General features: G+C 45.1%; 1 protein-coding gene across 1 annotated transcript in view; it reads left to right on the top strand.

Moving 5' to 3' along the window:
* SCFD2 (sec1 family domain containing 2) overlaps positions 1-20,402 on the top strand; it is a 422,076-nt gene that overhangs the window by 375,253 nt on the left and 26,421 nt on the right. The window contains exon 7 of the mRNA XM_047797932.1: positions 11,540-11,674. Within this exon, the coding sequence (XP_047653888.1) occupies positions 11,540-11,674 (135 nt within the window). The remainder of the gene's footprint in view (positions 1-11,539; positions 11,675-20,402) is intronic.

The raw sequence follows: 20,402 nt of genomic DNA, 5'->3' as shown, positions 1-20,402 counted from the left end.
GCCCTCTGAGCAGTCCCTCAGCCCAGTCTCTTCATCATCAATCCCCAGCCCTGGCCACCAGCTGTTCTTTTCCAAGTCCTAAGCTCTTGTCTTCCTCCTGACTCTATGTACCTCCCCGCTAGACCTGCTAGCATCGTTTTTTGTTTGTTTGTTTCTTTGTTTGTTTGTTTTTGAGGGCTTTTGTTTGTTTGTTTTGGGGGGGTTGTTGTTGTTTGTTTGTTTTTTGGTTTTTAGGTTTTTTTGCTTTTTAGGGCTGCACATGTGGCAGATGGAAATTCCCAGGGTAAGGGTCGAATTGGAGCTGCAGCTGCTGGTCTACACCACAGCCACAGCAACATGGGATCCAAGTCACGTCCGCAACCTACACGACAGCTCATGGCAACACCAGATCTTTAACCCACTGCGGGAGGCCAGGGATCGAACCCACATCCTCGTGGATACTAGTTGGGGTCACTTTATTTTTAATTTTTGTCTTTTTGTCTTTTTAGAGCCACACCAGCAGCATATGGAGGTTCCCAGGCTAGGGGTCGAATAGGAGCTGTAGCTGCCGGCCTATGCCAGAGCCACAGCAACTCGGGATCTGAGTCACGTCTGCAATCTACACCACAGCTCACAAAAACGCCAGATCCTTAACCCACTGAGCAAGGCCAGGGATTGAACACAAGTCCTCATGGATGCTAGTTGGGTTCGTTAACCACTGAGCCACAATGGGAACTCCCACTAGTTGGGTTCATAACCAACTGAGCCACAACAGAAACCCCTGCTAGCATCCTTTTTGAAAGAATCTGCATTAGACAGGAGTAGACTGGGGACCAGGAAACTTGACTCTGTCCTGGAGTCTAACTTCTAACTGCCTGTGTGAATAAAGGCAACTTAGTTAATAGTTTTGGGTTTTGGTTTCCTCATATTGAAGTTGAAGGGACTATACTCAAAAAAAATTTTTTTTTGGTCTTTTTGTCTTTTCTAGGGCTGCACCCGTGGCATATGGAAGTTCCCAGGCTAGGGGTCTAATTGGAGCTGTAGCCGCTGGCCTACACCACAGCCATAGCAACGCGGGATCCAAGCCATATCTGTGACCTACACCACACCTCACAGCAATGCTGGATCCTTAACCCACTGAGTGAGGCCAGGGATTGAACTCGCAACCCCGTGGTTCCTAGTTGGATTAGTTAACCACTGAGCCACAACAGGAACTCCCCTATACTCAAAAATTTTTAAAGAAATCTGCTTCTAGTTTGCAGGATTGATGGATGGATGGATGAATAGGTAGACAAATTTATCTGCAGAACAAACCATTTTCTTGAAGAAGATGAAAAGAGAGGAAAAAAAATCAGTCGTACTATAGCAAAAAATAAGAATAAATAAGCCATGGAGTGCTCAAATTAAGCCAAGACCAATTTTGAACAAATGCTTCTCTGTATAGTCTTGGTTTATAACAAAACACATAACCCCTGTACTGGTCCATTTGTCCTAAGCAATTGGTTGTTTACAGTCAGTTTGGTAGAGAAGAGAGAAGCATTCTTAGAAGCAGGACTGAGAGTGCCCCTGGCTGTGCCAACACCAACCAGCAAACCCAGGCACAGCAGCACTGGCTGATGGCTATGTGATTGTGACAACAATTCAAGTTCCCTTGCAAACTGATATCCTAAGCCATCTTTAAGGTGTGCCAAATTCATGAAGATGTTGGAATTTGACTAGTTTCCCAAAATGCCTCTGACTTAGGTATAATGGCAAAATATAATCAATACCTTTCTTCAAGAGTTAGATTCAGGTCAATGAGAGTCTTCTAGAACTAATCACGCATTATCTCCACATGAAAGAGTAACCAGAGACATAGACACAAATATTTTACTTTTCATATTTTAACTAACTGTGGTATTTTTAAAAGCCCAGTTTGTTCTGGAAGAGATATTGCCCATTTAAAGAAGAAAAGAGGGTTTCTCATTAAAAGATTATTTTTTAGGAAACGTCACCTGTTTCATGTGTAACATCCACAGGGGCCTTGTTAGACTCTGCCAAACTTTCAGGCTGGCCTCACAAGACTGTCATACAGGCCCATGTTAGGATTTTCATGGCCCTAAGTGCTTCTGCCTTCATGGCCCTCTTCCATATGTATATTTTGGGAACCTATCACCGTCTCTTTAAATTAACTATACTTGGAGTTCCTGTTGTGGCTCAGAGACAAAAAAAAAAGTATATGTATTTATTTGAATAAATCTGTATTAAATATTATGTATAATAAAATTATATTAATATGCTTGTATTTTGATAAATGTATTGAATCTATTCATATATATTTATAATCATATTCTTATATATTCAATTATATATAATTACATCATACAGTTGTATTGGTATAGAGACCAATATGTTAATATTATATATTGGAACTTTATCTTTGACCTAAAAGTTTCTTTTTCTCTTCTTCTTCTTCTTCTTTTTTTTTTTTTTTTTTGTCTTTTTAGGGCTGTACCCACGGTATGTGGAAGCTCCCAGGCTAGGGGTCGAATCGGAGCTGCAGCTGCTGGCCTACACCACAGCCACAGCAGTGCACAATCTGAGTTGCCTCTGTGACCTACCCCACAGCTCACAGCAACGCCGGATCCTTAACCCATTGAACAAGGCCAGGGATCAAACCCACATTCTCCAGGATACCAGTCGGGTTCTGAACCCACTGAGCCACTACAGGAACTCCCATTTTTTCCTTCTGATTTCAAAAGAAATTAATACATGTTCATGGGTCCCTAACAGTCCTGTGGGCCCGAGGCATCATACATTCTGTGCCGAGCAGATAAGTCGGCTCTGTGGTCCCAGCCCCCACCTGCACCAGTGTGCCCGGAACAGGAACACAGCTCACCATAGGGAGCAGCAGTGATTTTCCTTCTCTGGAATAGTCCTTGTGACCATCTGTGAAAGTGACAGCTGAGGAGTGAGGGATCTAGACTCACATGGTCATGGGGGGTGGGGGGCAGAGGGTGGGGATCAGGAGTCCGCTGGCTTCAGTCCCTTCTACTCTCTAGAAGCCAGTTTCTCAGAAACAACACTACAGATATGGCTTCCAGCATTCCTCCAAGGGACAAGGCCAGTTATACGAGAGTCACGGTACTCAAGCCCAAAGCCCTGGCTTTCTGTCCACTATTTATCCTTCTCCCAGTCTAATGCAATTTACGAAGCTGGGGTCATTTTTATCCTAAGCAATCTTGCCTGGCTAGAGTTTGACATTCTTCGCTTATCAGGTTACCAGGGAAACAGAGCTACAAAGTTAACCAAAGGTCACATTCTTACGAAGAAGGGGAACGAGGTTTAATAATCCTTTGCTGACAACAAGCAACCTGCCAGTTGTTAAGGAACCAATGATATTGATGTTTCAATCCAGACTTCACGGTGTATCTGTGGCAGTGGTGATGCGGGTTGTGTTTCCCAAACTCCATTTCTGTTTCTCCCTGGCACGGTTAGACCATGTGTTCCAGATTCCCTTACAGGTAAATGTAGGTTTGTGACCTGCGCTGGCCAGTGAACAATGGGCAGAAGTGATACAGATCGCTTTCAGGCCGAGCCCATAAAACCTCTGAAAATCCTCTATACTGTTCCTCTTTCATCCGCTGCTGATGAGATTCAAGGGCTTCAGGGGAGGATTCCAGGGCCACAGGGCACGGTGGGACCACTCGATAGCAGGAACCTGGTTATGAGAACGAGTGTGTAGGACACAGATCCCCTAGTGCCCGCATATACTGGATGTGGTATAAGTGAGAAATAAGGATGAATGTGTCTGTGCTTTTAATTCCTCTCCTTCCCGATAAAAGATGCACTGAAAGTGAGTGTTTGATTAGGAAAATTAAATGACTCTGGTTAACCCTTCTGTGTCGAGGCAAGCTACGTGACTAATCTCCCCTCTGGCCCATCCTAATGTATGAGGAGAACTTTGAGCCCGGTGCTAGGACAAGACATCTGTCTCACCATCGCCACCTCTGCAGTCCTTTGCTGACAAGTGGGTAGCTTCTGGCCAAAGAGAAAACTCTGTGAGGGAGTTCTTGTTGCAGCTCAGCGAGTTAAGAACCTGACTAGTATCTCTGGGGATGACGGTTTGATCCCTGGCCTCTCTCAGTGGGTTAAGGATCCATCGTTGCTATGAGCTGTGGTGTCGGTCACAGATGCGACTCAGATCTGGCGGTGCTATGCTGTGGCGTAGGCTGGTGGCTACAGCTCTGATTTGACCCCTAGCCCAGGAACATACAGGTGCAGCCCTAAAAAAGGAAGGAAGGAAGGAAAAGAAAGAGAAAGAAAGAAAGAAAGAAAGAAAGAAAGAAAGAAAGAAAGAAAGGAAGAAAGGAAGGAAGGAAGGAAGGAAGGAAGGAAGGAAGGAAGGAAGGAAGGAAGGAAGGAAGGAAGGAAGGAAGAAAGGAAGAAAAAGAAAGAGCAAGAAAGGAAAGAAAATTCTCTGACAGAGGCTCTTCATCTAAGAAGCTACTGCCAAAAGTTGTTCATTCCAATGAGATTTCAGTGACATGATTTGAGGCAGGAAAAAAAAAAATCCAAACTAAGTGAGGAAAGAGCCAAAAGTTCTCATGATTAAAACTCTAATTGGGAAAACTAAGAAATGGGTTTGCTAAGTCAGGAGACAAGTACTGCTTTGTACCTGGGAAAGTATTTCCCAAACTGTGCTATTTAAATGGACAGTGTAATTTATGTTATGGTTAGTTGTTTTAAAGAATTTAGAGGTCTTTTTCTATATAATATTTAAGCGGCAAAACCTATTGCCATCTCTTTAACTTAACAATACTTGGAGTTCCCATCACGGCTCAGCAGTTAACAAACCTCACTAGTATCCATGAGGACACGGGTTCGATGCCTGGCATCACCCAGTGGGTTAAGGATCCAGTGTTTCTGTGTAGATCGCAGACATGGCTCGGCTCCTGGGTTGCCGTGGCTGTGGTGTAGGCTGGCACTGTAGCTCCAATTTGACTCCTAGCCTGGGAACCCTTTTGGTTACAAGTAAAAACAGAAAAGAAAAAAAAAACCTGCAACTGGCTTAAACAAAAAAAGTAAAATATTGGATTCTATGATTTACAAGTCCAGAGAAGGGACAGCTTTAAGTGGTAAGGGGCCACTGCCAGGGTGATGCTGGCAGGAATGGCAAGTAGATGGGGGTCAGGTTCCTGCCTGTTTTTCCTGTTTTCCAGTCTTCTTTCCCGGCCCCCCGTTGGCAGCCTAACAGATCTAGAGGGCAAAGCACAAGTACGGCTTGCAGGCCAGCATCCCAGAACCAGTACCGAAAGGAGAGTTTGGGATTGAGAGACAGCAGTTTAATAACCATCATATCTCGCTATTGAAAATAATATTTTTAGGAAGTTCCCTGGTGGCTCAGTGGTTACTGAATCCGACAAGGAACTATGAGGTTGCAGGTTTGATCCCTGGCCTTGCTCAGTGGATTAAGGATCTGGCATTGCCATGAGCTGTAGTGTAGTTCGCAGACGCAGCTCGGATCCCGAATTGCTGTGGCTCTGGTGTAGGCCGGTGGCTACAGCTGCAATTAGACCCCTAGCCTGGGAACCTCCAGAAAAGACAAAAAGACAAAAAAAAAAGTGTATATATATATATATTTTTTTAAATTGCTTTCATAGGAGAAGATAATCATGAGAATGTCATGTGAATATCATAGGAGAGAGAACAGCCAGGAAATGCAGGAAATGATCATGATAGAGATATGTCAGGCAGCTCAGTAATAAACACATTTTTGTTGTTTCTCTGGATTATATGATGTGTTTGTTATCTGTTGCTTTTTTGTACGTCAATTGTGGTTTCTTTTCTTACTCTAAATAAATCTTACCTGCATACCTTAAAAAAGAATCAAAAAGATTTACAACCTTGCCCAGTAACATCTAATGATCGATGAATTCCTAACAAAGGTGTTAGAGTTCCGGTGGTGGCTCAGCAGTAATAAACTCGACTAATATTCATGAGGATGTGGGTTCAATCCCTGGCGCTCTCTCAGTGGGTTAAGGATCTTGTGTTGCTGTGGCTGTGGTGTGGGCCAGCCACTGTAGCTCCAGTTGGACCCCTAGCCTGGGAACTTACATATGCTGCTGGTACAGGCCCTAAAAAAGACAAAAAAAAAAATAAATAGATAAAATTTAAAAAAGAATGAAGATGTTCAGGAAATAGCGCTTCCAAGTCTCTACTCACTGTTCAAGGGGAACCCAGAGCTTCATTCCCCAGAGTTAGCTAAATGTCGAGCAAGGGGGAGAGCAGGGTCCCTAACCCTCCACGCTGCCTTCTTTCCATCTCCCAGTCCATGCGGGGGTTTCCAGAGAAGCAGTCCTGAGAGCCCTCCTGTCACCCGTACACTGAACTTTGCACAGAGGTGGCCCTGGGCAGAGCGTGTTAGCTGGGCATCAAGACCACCTTTCTCCTGTGCCCTTCTGAGTGCTCTTCACAGAATCACTACTCTTCCTTCTTACAGAAGGTGCATCCTGTGGAGAACAACAGCCTTTTCTGGTGTTTGGCGTTTGGGGGTATACACACTTTCCTCTGTAAAACATGACAACCTGTGGGTATTTCTCTGTGGTTCCTCTTAAAGTTAGTCTCTAAAACTCCAAATAGACAAATAAAACAAATAACCGTAAGCTCCTGGGAGGCAGAAATGGCCTTTTATTTATTTTTTTAACAGATAAACAATAGTTTATTTGTGTGTCTCTGTGTGTGCCTGTGTGTGGTTTTTTTGTTTGTTTGTTTGTTGTTTAGGGCCACACCCATGGCATATGGAGATTCCCAGGCTAGGGGTCTAATTGGAGCTACAGCTGCTGGCCTACACCACAGCCACAGCAACACGGGATCCAAGCCATGTCTTCGACCTACACCACAGCTCATGGCAACACCAGATCCCCAACCCACTGAGTGAGACCAGGGATCGAACCCAAAACCGCATGATTCCTAGTCGGATTCGTTTCTGCTGCACCACGACAGGAACGCCTATTTTTTAAGATTTTATTTTTTCTATCATAGTTGATTTACAGTGTTCTGTTTCTCCTGTACAGCAAAATGACCCAGTCATACATATATATACATTCTGTTTCTCACATTATCCTCGCTCATGTCCCATCACAAGTGACTAGATATACTAGATATAGATATGTGCTATACAGCAGGATCTCATCACTTATCCATTCCAAATGCTATAGTTTGCATCTACTAACCTCACACTCCCAGTCCATCCCATTCCCTCCCACTCCCCCTTGGCAACCACAAGGTCTGTTCTCCATGTCCATGAGTTCGTTTCTTTTCTGTAGATAGGTTCATTTGTGCTGTATATTAGATTCCAGATATAAGTGATATCATATGGTATTTGTCTTTCTCTTTTTGACTTACTTTGACTTATTCTGATACAAAGTATAAAGAAGTATAAAGGGAAAATAAAGAAATAAAAGCCTTACTAGAGACCCTCATGCTAAATGAAGTAAGCCTTCCCTTTATACTTTGTATCAGAATTTCATTCCTTGCAGGTAACAGAGGTCTGAACCATAATGGCTTAAGCATGCAAGGTTTTGTCTTGTCATGTGAAGTAGGCTCTGAATCAGTCTGTTTTCTGGTTTTATGGTTATGGTGACACCAGTCACTGCCAACCTGGGTTTCTTCCAGCCCTCTGTGCCAGCATCACTAAGGAATAGCCCTGTCTTTCCCCAGTGGCTGCTGCAGCTCCAGCCATCACTGCCACATTCCAGACAGTAGAACAGAAAAAGGGGAAGAAAGCATACCCTTCCTATTAAAAAAGAGAAACAAGTTCCACTTGCTTTCTACTTAACACCTCATTGCCGGGAACTTCCAGACCCAGCAGCAAGGGAGGCTGGAGAATGGAGCCTTTTAGCCAGCTGATCAAGTGCCCGGCTAAAAATTAGACTCTGTTCCCCAGGAAGAAGTTGATGAATATTTGGTGATAAAGCTGATAAGATAGGAGAGTTTTGGCCAAAGGACTTCTCCATGGAGAGCAGTTTAAAGAGATTGAAATTTAAGAGATTAAATGTCCAGAGAACCTGAGATGATAGAAGGATTCTCCAGACACTTTACTCCGGGAAGAGGATGTGTAGGATTCAGAGGCCATTCCATGACCTTTTTTTTATTAAACACTGAAAATATTTATTGGTTTATCTTATACTTCCAGAGGAATGCCTGTTAATTTTGAAAAATTCAGAAAAAGAAGAAAATAATGTCACTATTCCCAGAACCTCAAGTTAACCTAATGTACATCTTGGTCTGCTTTATTCCAATCTCTTCTATGCATAAATAATTAATTTTTAACAGGGATTTTTTTTTTTTGTCTTTTTGCTATTTCTTTGGGCCTCTCCTGCGGCATATGGAGGTTCCCAGACTAGGGATCGAATCGGAGCTGTAGCCACCGGCCTACACCAGAGCCACAGCAACGCAGGATCCGAGCAGCGTCTGCGACCTACACCACAGCTCACGACAATGCCGGATCGTTAACCCACTGAGCAAGGGCAGGGACCGAACCTGCAACCTCACGGTTCCTAGTCGGATTCGTTAACCACTGCGCCACGACGGGAACTCCAGGTTTTTTTTTTTTTTTTTTTTAAGGCCATTCTTGCTTGCTCTGTGTGTGTGTATATATATAATGGTGTTTTAACTGTGCTTTTCTTTTTTTTTTTTTTTGATCTTTAGGGCTGCACCCCCGGCATATGAAGGTTCCCAGGCTAGGGATCTAATCGGAACTATAACTGCCAGCCTATGCCAGAGCCACAGATGCTAAATCCAAGCCATATCTGTGACCTACACCACAGCTCACAGCAACGCTGGATCCTTAACCCACTGAGCGAGGCCAGGGATCAAACTCGCAACCTCATGGTTCCTAGTCGGATTCATTAACCACTGAGCCATGACGGGAACTCCTAACTGTTTTTTTTGTTTTTTTTAAGGAACACAGTGAAAAGGCTTCCTCCCACTTTTGTCCCTTGTCTGGTCCCCCACCCAGTGACACTGGCCTCTGTATATCACACTGGAGTTGGGTTTGTTTGTTTGTTTGTTTGTTGGCTGCACCCATGGCACATGGAAGTTCCTGGGCCTGGGGTCGGATCGCAGCTGCTGCTGAAGGCTGTGCCACAGCCATGGCAACACCAGATCCTTAACTCAACGAGTGAGGCTAGGGATCAAACCCACATCCCCACAGAGACAGCATTGGGTCCTTAACCAGCTGATCCACAATGGAAACGCCTCTAAGAGTTTACTTTTTGCATGTTTCAGCAAATGCAAACTTTCATATTCCCTCAGGCATATTTTACACAAATACCAGCACATCTTATACCCTGTTTGTTCCTCACCTTGCTTTCTCTTCTCACACTTTATTCTGCACCTTGCTTTTTACCATCAGCACATAGCTTCCCTCTTCACTTCCATAGCATTCCTTCCTCTGGATGTATCCCATGTATTAAACAGCTCCCTACTGATGGGCCCTTGAGTCATTTCCAATCTTTTGGTGTTTATTATAAATAAGAAACAGCCCTTTATGGATCTCCTCCGCATACATTAGCATGTTTTAGGATACATTCCTAGACATGGAATTGCTTGGTCAGATGCAGTTGTGATTTTGATAAGTATTGCCAGGTTAAAATCCACTCTGATGGTAACAATTTATAGTCCCGCCAGCCATATATGAATGTGCCCATTTCCCCAAGGCCTCATCCAAAGAGTATATTTTCAAACCTCCGGATTTCTGCCTGTATGAGAAATTTAAAAAATCTGCCTCGGTATTATAGCTTTATTATGGGGGGAAGGTTGACTCATAGTTTTGGTTTTTTAAATGTCTCTGTTATTGGTGTCTCTGCCCAGGGCTTCCCCTTTCATGGTGTATTTACCTGTGAGATCTCTGGGCACAGCAATGGTCTATTTGTTTAATAAACAGGAGATCTGTACTCTCAATTCAAGTTACTCTTACTCCTGACAATTGCACCTGTTACCTTCCAGTTAAATGATTATTTCTGACTTTGATGATGTATACCCTGCTTTATTTCTAAGATATTTTAGGGAAGAAAGTTGGAATAAGAGGAAAATTAGAGTTAAAAATGACTGTATGAGGGAGTTACCATTGCAGCTGAGCAGAAATAAACCCAACTAGTGTCCACGAGGATGTGGTTTCAATCCCTGGCCCTGCTCAGTGAGTGAAGGATCTGGCATTGACATGAGCAGATGCAGCTCAGATCTGGCATTGCTGCAGCTGCAGCTGTGATGTAGACTGGCAGCTGCAGCTCTGATTTGATCTCAAGCCTGGGAACTTCCATATGCTGCACCTTCGCCCTTAAAAAAAAAAAAAGAAGAAAGCAGAAAGGGAAGGGAGAAGGAAGAAGTGCATTAGGAAGTAATTGGATGTGAATGACGGAGGGAGGAGAAAGAAGAAAGAAGGAGGTGCAGTCGGAGGAGGGGAGCAGAGAAGGAGGTAGAGAAAAGTCGCCTGCATAATGAAATCCATCCCCTCCCCCCATCCCCTCCCCTCCCTTCCCCTCGACCCTCCCTCCTCCCTCCCCTCCTCCCGATCCCTCTCCCTCCCTCACTCCCTCCCCCTCCCGAAAAAGAAGAAAAAAAAATATACATTGGTCAAAACCAGCTGCCTCTCCAAATATTACCTAAACGTGAATAGGTTTAGTGCCACTTACCAAACCGAAGTTGTTATAAATTCACTTCAACTGAATTCTACTGAAATTCTTGTGGTGCCATGTGGCCTGCTTTCTCTAAGCCCTGACCTTGGTCAGATTTCTTTTTGGCATCTTGGCTTCTTTTCCTGGTCAACTTGTACTTGGAGTTGATCACTTTAAAAGAAGGAGAGATTGCCTTGGGCTTGGTTACTGACAATACATTGTAAGAAGACATTCTGAAGCCTAGCAGAAGGGAGCATAATTCTAAAAAAAATGTTTAGGAAAGACTGGAGACCATCTTTTTTTGTCTTTTTAGGGCCGCACCTGAGGCATATGAAGGTTCCCAGGCTAGGGATCAGATCAGAGCTGTAGCTGCCAGCCTACGCTACAGTCACAGCAACACCAGATCCAAGCCACGTCTGTGACCTACACCACAGCTCACAGCAACCACCAGATCCTTAACCCACTGAGCGAGGCCAGGGATTGAACCTGCGTCCTCATGGATGCTAGTCAGATTCGTTTCCGCTGAGTCACGATGGGAACTCCTGGACACCATCTTCCTGTCTGTGTCTGCTAACAATACTTCGCTTTTCATATACTTCATGCACAAAATTGTCACTTGAAATCTAGATTGAGAAATTAGCCATCCGGTGATGATAGCTCTGGGAAAAGGTATTTGCTTGTGGAAAGGAGTATGAGAAACAAAAAACTGTGCTAGTGTAATGGGTAAAAATTTCCCCAAGGAAACCAATGTTATTGCCTTTTCACACACACACACAACCAGAGCCATGGCTCAGTGTCAAAAATAAACTTGTTTTGTTTCATTTGGTACAGATAAAGCTATCTTCTCTCCAGACAAACCAAACCAACCCTTTTACTTACCGCACAATATTTTGTCTTTCCAGGCATCCTATAAGCCATTGTTGAAGCAGGTCATGGAGGAAATATTTAATCCAGAGAGGCCAGATCCAGTTGACATTGAACACATGTCTTCAGGCCTCACTGATCTCCTTAAAACTGGATTTAGCATGTTCATGAAGGTAAAGTAATCATGACGAGGTAATCTTGAGTGTAATGCTATCTTTGGGCTTGAAAATGCTGGCTGGCACCCCATTAGCCCTGGCAAATACCACAGGAGATAACGTATGCTATTTGGCTCTTCTGAGATCAGGTGCAATCTTTTTTTTTACTTTTTATTTTTAATTGGACTATAGTTGACTTACATTGATGTGTTAATTTCAGATGTATAGAAAAGAGAATCAGTTATAAGTGATCAGTTATACATTTAATGGATATATATATATAATATATATAAATAATATATATATATATACTATTTTCAGGTTCTTTTCCCATATAGGCTATCACAGAGTCTTGAGTAGATTTCCCTGTGCTATACAGTCCTCCCAACCTCCCAGTGTATCCCTCTCCCCAACATTTCCCCTTTGGTAATTATGTTTGGTTTTGAAATCTTTGAGTCTGTTTCTGGTTTTGGTAGAATAAATTCCTTTCTATCATTTTTATTAGATTCCACGTATTAGTGACCTCATATGTTTTGTCTTTATCTGACTGACTTCATTTTGTATGACAACATATAGGTCCATCCATGTTGCTGCAAATGGCATTATTAGTCTGTTCTTTTTTATGACCAAGTAATATTCCATTGTACATATGCACCCCATCTTCTTTATCCAATCCTCTGTTTTGGACATTTGGGTTGTTTCCATCTCTTGGCTATTATAAATAGGGCTGCTGTGAACATTGGAGTGCATGGATCTTTTTGAATTATAGTTTTCTCCAGATAGATGCATAGGAATGGGATTGTTGGATCTTATGGTAGTTCTATATTTAGTTTTCTAAGGAACCGTCATACTGTTTTCCATAGTGACTGCACCAATTTACATTCCCACTGACAGTGTAGAAGGGTTCCCTTTTCTCCACACCCTCTATAGTGGTTATTGTTTATAGACTTTTTGATGATGGCCATTCTGGTGGGAGGTGATACCCTATTAGGTGCAATCTTTATGTAACTTTCAGTTATAAATAACCTGATTTTCCAGCCTCATACAGTTTCTTTTACTTAAGCATCATGATCTTTTGTGATCCATAGGTAAGGGCACAAGCCCTCCAGGACAGCACTGTTGAAAACTTCCCTTGTAGCCCACGTATCCATTTAACAGGAATCCACAGACCATTCACAGATCTTAGGGATAGTCCCGTGCTCTTAATTCTAGAAGGTATTATGAGTAACTCTGCTCAGTCATATAACTAGCATCACCCCAAATCCCTTTGAAAATGATTTTATTTTGGCTTCGCCGACTCCCGGGTGACAAGTGCAGGAATTTCTCTGGCTGATACTGAGGGTAGGTCAGACTTGCTGAGCAGCCATTGCAGTGGAGATGAAAGGAGGGAAAGTACACAAATGTGATCTATTTTTAACCCACTGTAAAGTTTCTAAATTTAAAAAGATCTAAACAAGATTACAGGCTGACCTCCTCATCTGTGCCAGGATTTCAGTCGTAATAACTCTTGGAAATAACAGAATGTTTTGCCAGCTTCAAAGCGTCTTTGAAATCATGAATTAATCTACACAGAAGATCTGGCCTTTCAGAGTTCAATAAATGTTTATGCCAGGAAAACTAGTCCCCTCCAAAAGCCGGAGGACAGAAGCCAATCAGACTTTAAACCAAGCAGTAAACAGCTGGAATGGACACTAGATCCAAGGGACAGGAGATGGGTCTCCTTCCCACTGCTCCCTGTTGTCATCATTTCTGATGTAATGTGTGGCTGGCGTGTTGTCTCTCTCTCTATATATGTATATATGCTGATCTCAATAATTATATATTATGATATATAGACTGCTCTTAGTATTTTATATATATATAAATGTATATAAATATATAAAAATAATTATGTATTAATAATTATATATTATATAGACTGCTCTCATTATTTTATATATATAAAATATATATAAATATATGTAAACAATTATGTATTAATAATATATATAGGCTGCTCTCATTATTTTACATATATAATAATATATAAAATATATTATTAATATATATAAATATATGAAAAATAATATTATATATATATATATAAAATAATGCAGCACAGACCAGCTTCTCAAAACTCTTCAAGGGTTCCCATGCTACATGTAAACCCGGGCTTCTCCAGCAGCCCTTCATGGTAGCTAGTTTGTACAGAAGCTTCCAGGCCACCCATGAGCTCGGACTGTCTCCACCCAAGTGCCCTATTGCTCCATTTATAAGCTCAGACGTAACCTTGAAGAGGGGCTAAAATAACAAGTGTGGACTTTCTGGCCCTGGCCAGTCACGTCTGAGGACAGCCCACTATGTCCTTGCCCAGGCAGGCTGCTGCATCCATGGCTCAGCATTGATGAGAGGAGGCCCTGATTTGCCCTTTAGCCAGTGATGTTCCACAGAAAGATCTGTTTACTGGCAAAAGGCTTCTGTGACCCAAGATGTTTGGGAAACACTGGATTAAACAGAGATTTAACGCCAAGTTCTTTGCTATTGGAGTTCGTAATGCCTCTAACATGCTAATGGACTTTGCAACTCTCTAGGGGCCAACAGACACTGTCCACTTGCATTTTCTATCACTGTTTCACAAACCATGAGATCTCACATTTTCACCTTCTTCTCTTCTTGTTTTGTCTTTTTAGGACCGCACCCACAGCACATGGCAGTTCCCAGGCTCGGGGTCAAATCAGAGCTGTAGCCGCCGGCCTGCACCACAGCCACAGCAATGCCAGATCTGAGCCATGTCTTCAACCTACACCACAGCTCATGGCAACACCAGATCCTCAACCCACTAAGCAAGGACAGGGATCGAACCCGCATCCTCATGGATACTAGTTAGGTTCATTACTGCTGAGCCACAACGGAAACTCCCTCACGGTTTTAAATTACCCTTTTAAACCCTGCAGAGTGTTTTCTGCAGCTCTTCCTGCAGTCAGAAGCATCACCGTCCTAGGGCAGGCTTTGCCTTTGAGGATGTTTAGATCCGTCCTGGGCCAGCACCTGGTGTGCTGGTGTTTGTCCCCATTCAAATCCCTGGAGTTAGGGCTTCTGAAGAGATGTTCCTGCCCCTGGAGATGGATCTTAAGGGAGGTTTCCATGTGATGGATTTAGGAAGAAGGAATGTGTGTTCTCCCAGCAGCTGTCAGGATCCACCCTCCACCCCCAGCTGCCGGGCCTCTGCTCTTGGTTGCCTGGGGTCTCATCTGTCTGTAGGGGGTGGGAGAGTCTGGCTGGGCCAACCCCCAGCACCCAGGGGAGAGTCGTTTTGCTCTGTTTCTGCATGGGCCTCCATGGCTGGCTCCTCCCACCATTCCATAGAACTTGGCAAGGACAGTTACCTCTGGCCCGTGTGTTCCAGGTTTGAACAAAATTGGGATAAATGTAAAGAGTCAGGCTTCAACAGACTAACTGATTTCCCACAGGGTTGCATCTTTAAGATGCGAGCGATGCCATCAGGAGAGGGTATCTTCTATTTGCTCTAAGGCAGTAGGAGGAAGAGGATGTGAAAAGAAGAGGTGGGGCTTCCCATGGCCACAGCCATGGACCCATCTCCCTGGTCCTGTTCTCCAATGCTTCTCACCACCCAGAGTCAGACAGCTAAGCTGTTCGTTGCCCGCTGTGCCAGGGGCTCAGCCGTTCTCATGTTCAAACCTCACAGCTATGCTTTCATTATCCCTGCTTTACTCATGAGGCATCCAGGGAGGTTCAGCAATAGATGTGGATTTCCGGAAGGTCGGGACTGGGTCAGACTCCCCTCTGTTCTCAGGTGTTTTCCAAATCGTGCACAGGGAGTGCGACACCAGGATTTGTCCCCAGGTCAGTCTTAGTCCAAAGCCCATGCTCTTAACCCACAGCATTTCTTGGCTCCAGGGTGCCGCCGGGTGTTTTCTTAGACGTTAAATATTCATGTGTCATTCGTTCTTTCCTTCGTGATGACTCCGTCGCACAGAGGCTTTCCCTCTCCGCTATCTATGCAGCTCCTCAGTAAACTCCATGCATGGACTCTCCTGGGGTCGTCTGCTGGTACCCTGTTTGCTTCTTGGAACTTGGCCCCAGGACTCATTGGCAGTACAGCCCAGAAGAAGAAGTTTGTGCAGTGGTGTTGGGTCACCTCCATGCATCGAATCTTCATTCCATATCAGCAGCCCACAGCCACTGCTTTCCTGGCCCTCGCTGCCCTGCTCTTTGCCTCCGGGACCTGCTTCCCCCTCTTCGCACCCAAGACCCACTGGTGCTGGGTCTGAAAAGAACAAAAGGCTCTTTTTATTTTTTAGGGCCGCACCTTTGGCACATGGAAGTTCCCAGGCTAGGAGTCAAATGGGAGCTGCAGATGCCGGCCAACACCACAGCCACAGCAACTCGGGATCAGAGCCGCATCTGTGACCTACACTGCAGCTCACGACAATGCCAGATCCTTAACCCACTGAGTGAGGCCAGGGATCAAACCTGCATCCTCATGGATGCTTGTCAGATTCGTTTCCACTGAGCCACGATGAGAACTCCAAAAAGGCTCCTGATTGAAATGAAGGCATCGGTGTGGGCTTCTGTGCTTGGGATACTGCTGTCTGAATGGGACAGTTCTAGGGCTGGAAAGGAATCTGAGCGGCTGGTCTGCCACCATCCTGTCTCTGGATTCACAGATGGTTTCATAGAGTCACCAGAGGCGGTATCTATAGCCTCTGCTAGGGGTGAGCAGCCAGCCAGAGATGTGCTAGGAACACACCAGCAGATGTTCCCGCAGGGCGTGCTGTGCGTGCCCCCCAGTGGAAATGCGAAAGGCATAGGAAGGGACTTCCCTGGCCACCATGTCCTGTTGGGGCTCCACACATTCTGTGTGCACATCCGTGGCCGTGCTTATTCCTGGTTTTGTCCTGCCATGTGTTAGGTATCTTTCTCCAGACCGGCGTGTTCTAACTGCTCAGCTTGATCCACTGCACATCCCTGCATCAAGATCTCAGGGAGTTCCCCTCGTGGCTCAGCGGTAATGAACCCAACTAGTATCCGTAACAACACGGTTTTGATCCCTGGCCTTGCTCAGTGGGTTAAGGATCTGGCGTTGCCGTGAGCTGTGGTGTCACTAGCAGATGTGGCTCGGATCTGTTGCTGTGACTGTGTGGTAGACCAGTAGCTACAGTTCCAATTCAACCCCTAGCCAGGGAACCTCCCTATGCCGTTGGTGTGACCCTAAAAAGATTTAAAAAAAAAAAAAAGGAAAAAAACCTCAGTTCAACGGACTGTAACCAGCACTTTTTAATGGGGAAGGATAGAACAGGCTAGCAAGTTGAGCCCCACATCCTGCCACGTGAGACAAAATAACTGAGTCACACATGCATAAATACATGTGACTTAAATGACTTCCTTGATGTAGGTCACAATCACAAGGACCCAAGAGCCACAGCTATGAGGAAGGAGGACTGATCTGGGTCTCCTTCTTTCCTGCATCCTCAGTGCTTGGCGCCTGCATGAGCCTTACACCCAGCAGGCACCAGCTAAAGGCTGGGAGGGGGTCGCAGGGGCCCCGTCAGGCTTCGGTCAGCGCTTCCTCTTCCCATGTTACTGCCCTTTAGCCAGAGCTATGTTTCAGCCACTTCACAAAGGGTAGAAGGTGGCAGCCACACCAGTCAACTCCAGGGACCCTCAAAGGAGTCCCTGACCCTCCTTTCCAACCCCTACTAAGGGAGGCAAAGCCAGTCACTGTCCTGTCATTATGTTGCTAGAAAAGCGGTGGCCCTCCAGCTCCCACTCCCCGCCCAGCCCTGCCCTGTCGGGGAGCTGGAAGGCTGCCTCCACCTCCCTCAAAGGAACCTGGGGGTCTCTTCCTCTGTCCACAGACAGAGTGAGAGTTTGTTTCTTCTCACTTCTTGGTCTCTCTGGAGAACAGAAGCAAAGGGGCTGATTCTGCACTGTGAGAACTCAAAGGAAGGAAAAATGTCCTAACAGAGAGTTAGGAAGGAGGGCGAGTGTAGCCAGGAGAGGTTTGGGGGTCACTCTTCCATTTTAGGACTCTCATTTCTTCCTTTGGTTTTACATTATAGAAGGCTAGTTATATGCACCATAGTAGCACCACTTGCTTTATCCTCTTGTCTGTATTTGTTCACACAAGGCAGTAGAAGGTAGTGGGAACACATCCAGAGTCAGGTGGTCTGGGTTAGAAGTGAGCTGCACCACTTAACCAGCTGTGTGACCTTGGGTACTTCACTTAAAGTCTCTGTGCCTCAGTTGCCTCATCTGTACAATAGGGATGAGGATAGTACTTACTGCCTAGGCCAGATGTGGGAATTAATACATACAGAGTATTCACAACAGTGCCTGGCCTACAGTAAGTGCTAAAAATGTATTTCCTATTTTTATTTTTATGGGTTTGTGATCCTGGCCAGACTGTGACTCTTTTTTTGGTTTTTTTTTTTCTTTTTTTTTTGGTTTTTAGGGCCATACTCATGGCATATGGAAGTTCCCAGGCTAGGGGTCGAATCAGAGCTACAGCTGCCAGCCTACACCACAGCCAGAGCAACGCAGGATCCGAGCCGCGTCTGCAACCTGCACCACAGCTCATGGCCACACCAGATCCTTAACCCACTGAACGGGGCCAGGGATCGAACCCACATCCTCATTGACACTGGTTGGATTCGTTTCCCCTGAGCCACAACGGGAACTCCTGGACTGTGGCTCTTGAGAAAAGAGCCACCTTGAGAATTTTTTATCCCTGCACAAAGCCTGTGCTGGGGCATCTGGTGCGTACAGAGGAACTTCTGAGTGAACAGGCAAATTACATAGAACATTCCCCTCCCCTCCAGGGTCACGAGCATTTCCTACTTTGCTACCAACTGCTCTTGCTGAGAGTCCTGGAGTTCGGAGTGTTCTTTTTTTTTTTTTTTTTTTTTTGCTTTTTAGGGCTGCACCTGTGGTATATGGAGGTTCCCAGGCTAGGGGTCGAATCCGAGCTGAGGCCTACCCCACAGCCACAGCAACACGAGATCCTTAACCCACTGAGCGAGGCCAGGGATCAAACCTGCAACCTCGTGGTTTCTTGTGTGGTTCGTTTCCCCTGAGCCACAACAAGAACTCCTGGAGTGGTTCTTTTTCTGTGCCTGTGGGAAGCCATGTTTATAAGGCTGCGCTGTGTTTCTCTAGACCCCGTTTTTCTTCTCCATGGTGAGTCCAACCTAGATCTCCCTGTCTCAGGGGACACAGACTGCCCCTCCGGAGACTCAGTACAATTATATATCTATGTGCCATGACAAGGTGGATCAAGAGAAGAGAGGCCAGCTGGGCTTAGATCCTGGCTACCTGGAGCCCAGAAGCAGAAGCCCAAAACAAGCCTGCCTTCTGACTCCACCAGGAGCAATTTGGAAACTCCTTCTCCGTGTCCTGGGAAAGGGTAAGGGGCCTCCTAAGTGTTTTCTGCTGCTCCTCCAATAGCCCCAGGGCTGTGGGGACATGGAGGCCTCTGGCCCAGACACCCAGAAGTGGCTCAGAGAAATCCATCTTACTGATGGAAATGACTGTAGACAGTGCAAGTTAAACAAACAGCCTGTGTGTCCAAGAGTCTCTGCATCAAACAAATCCTCTGTGAGAGGGAAGTCCGAGCAGCTGGAGGTTGCCCCTACTAAAGTCAGAACCTCGTTGGCGTCAGACTGCACCTTGTTAAAATCACTTTCTTTCCCTGGCCTTAGCCTGCTTTCCTGTATAAATCACTCGCCAGAGAAGTCTTTCATCCCCACCTGTTCTGATTATCAGTTGGTACATAAGAAGCTGTGTCAAACCACTGGCTTAAAATATTATCTCTCACTTATTTTGTTCATGAATCTGCACTCTGGGCAGAGCTCAGTAGAGAAGCATTTGCCTCTAAGCTGGTGCATTTGCGTGGTCAGCAGGTTGATGCCGACTGTCCGCTGGCAGCGCATCCTGGCCTGTGAGCTCAAGGGCTCCGTTCCTCTCCATACCAGCCTCTCCATATGGCCTGAGCTTCTTCACAACACGGCAGCTGAATTCCAGGGACAGGTCTCCTAAGAGAGAGCCAGGTGGAAGCCCCAGAAGCCACATAGCCTCACTCCCACAGAGCCCTGTGGCTCAAGGCAGCCACAAATGCCCCCTGGATCCAAGGGGAGGGACATACTCTCTTTCTATTCAAAAGGGAACCAGAGCACAAAGAGGAGAAAATACCACCGCGGCCTCTTTTGGAAAACACAACCTGCACTCTGCCTAACTGTAGGCTTGGCTGTCCAGCCTGGCAGCGACAGTGTTTGGCCGATGCTGGGAATTTTCCCTTCAATCCAGAAGACAGAAAATTCACACATGCTTCTGACCCGATTTCAAACTAAGTGATCCCAGAAAGACTTTGGTAATGAAAGGCATGTCTGTTATTTGCCCATAATCTTTTTAAATAATATATTCTTTTTAAGAAAAAAAAACTTTCTGAGTGATGAGACACCATAGAAATTTTTATTTTTTTTAAATGAACAAAGACTCTATTTTTCTTGTTTTTTAGGTATTGTCATACCGTCACAATTCTTTGAGCTTTGACAACCCTCTTGTGCCTCTAACTTTTCCATTCCATGGTTTCTTTCCATGGTCTTTGGTCTCATCTGTCAAATTGTTTCAGTTTGCCTCGTTCATGTTTTCCTTGGAGCGGCTGGAATATTTTGAGTTGTAGGATCTGCTCTCCCACCCTCACCCCATTGGACCCCACGGGTAAAGCAGACAAGCTGGGGAGAAGAGC

Source organism: Phacochoerus africanus, chromosome 10 (genome assembly GCF_016906955.1).
Source record: "Phacochoerus africanus isolate WHEZ1 chromosome 10, ROS_Pafr_v1, whole genome shotgun sequence".
Classification (NCBI taxonomy): Eukaryota; Metazoa; Chordata; class Mammalia; order Artiodactyla; family Suidae; genus Phacochoerus; species Phacochoerus africanus.
This window is presented reverse-complemented; position numbering and strand designations above follow the sequence as displayed.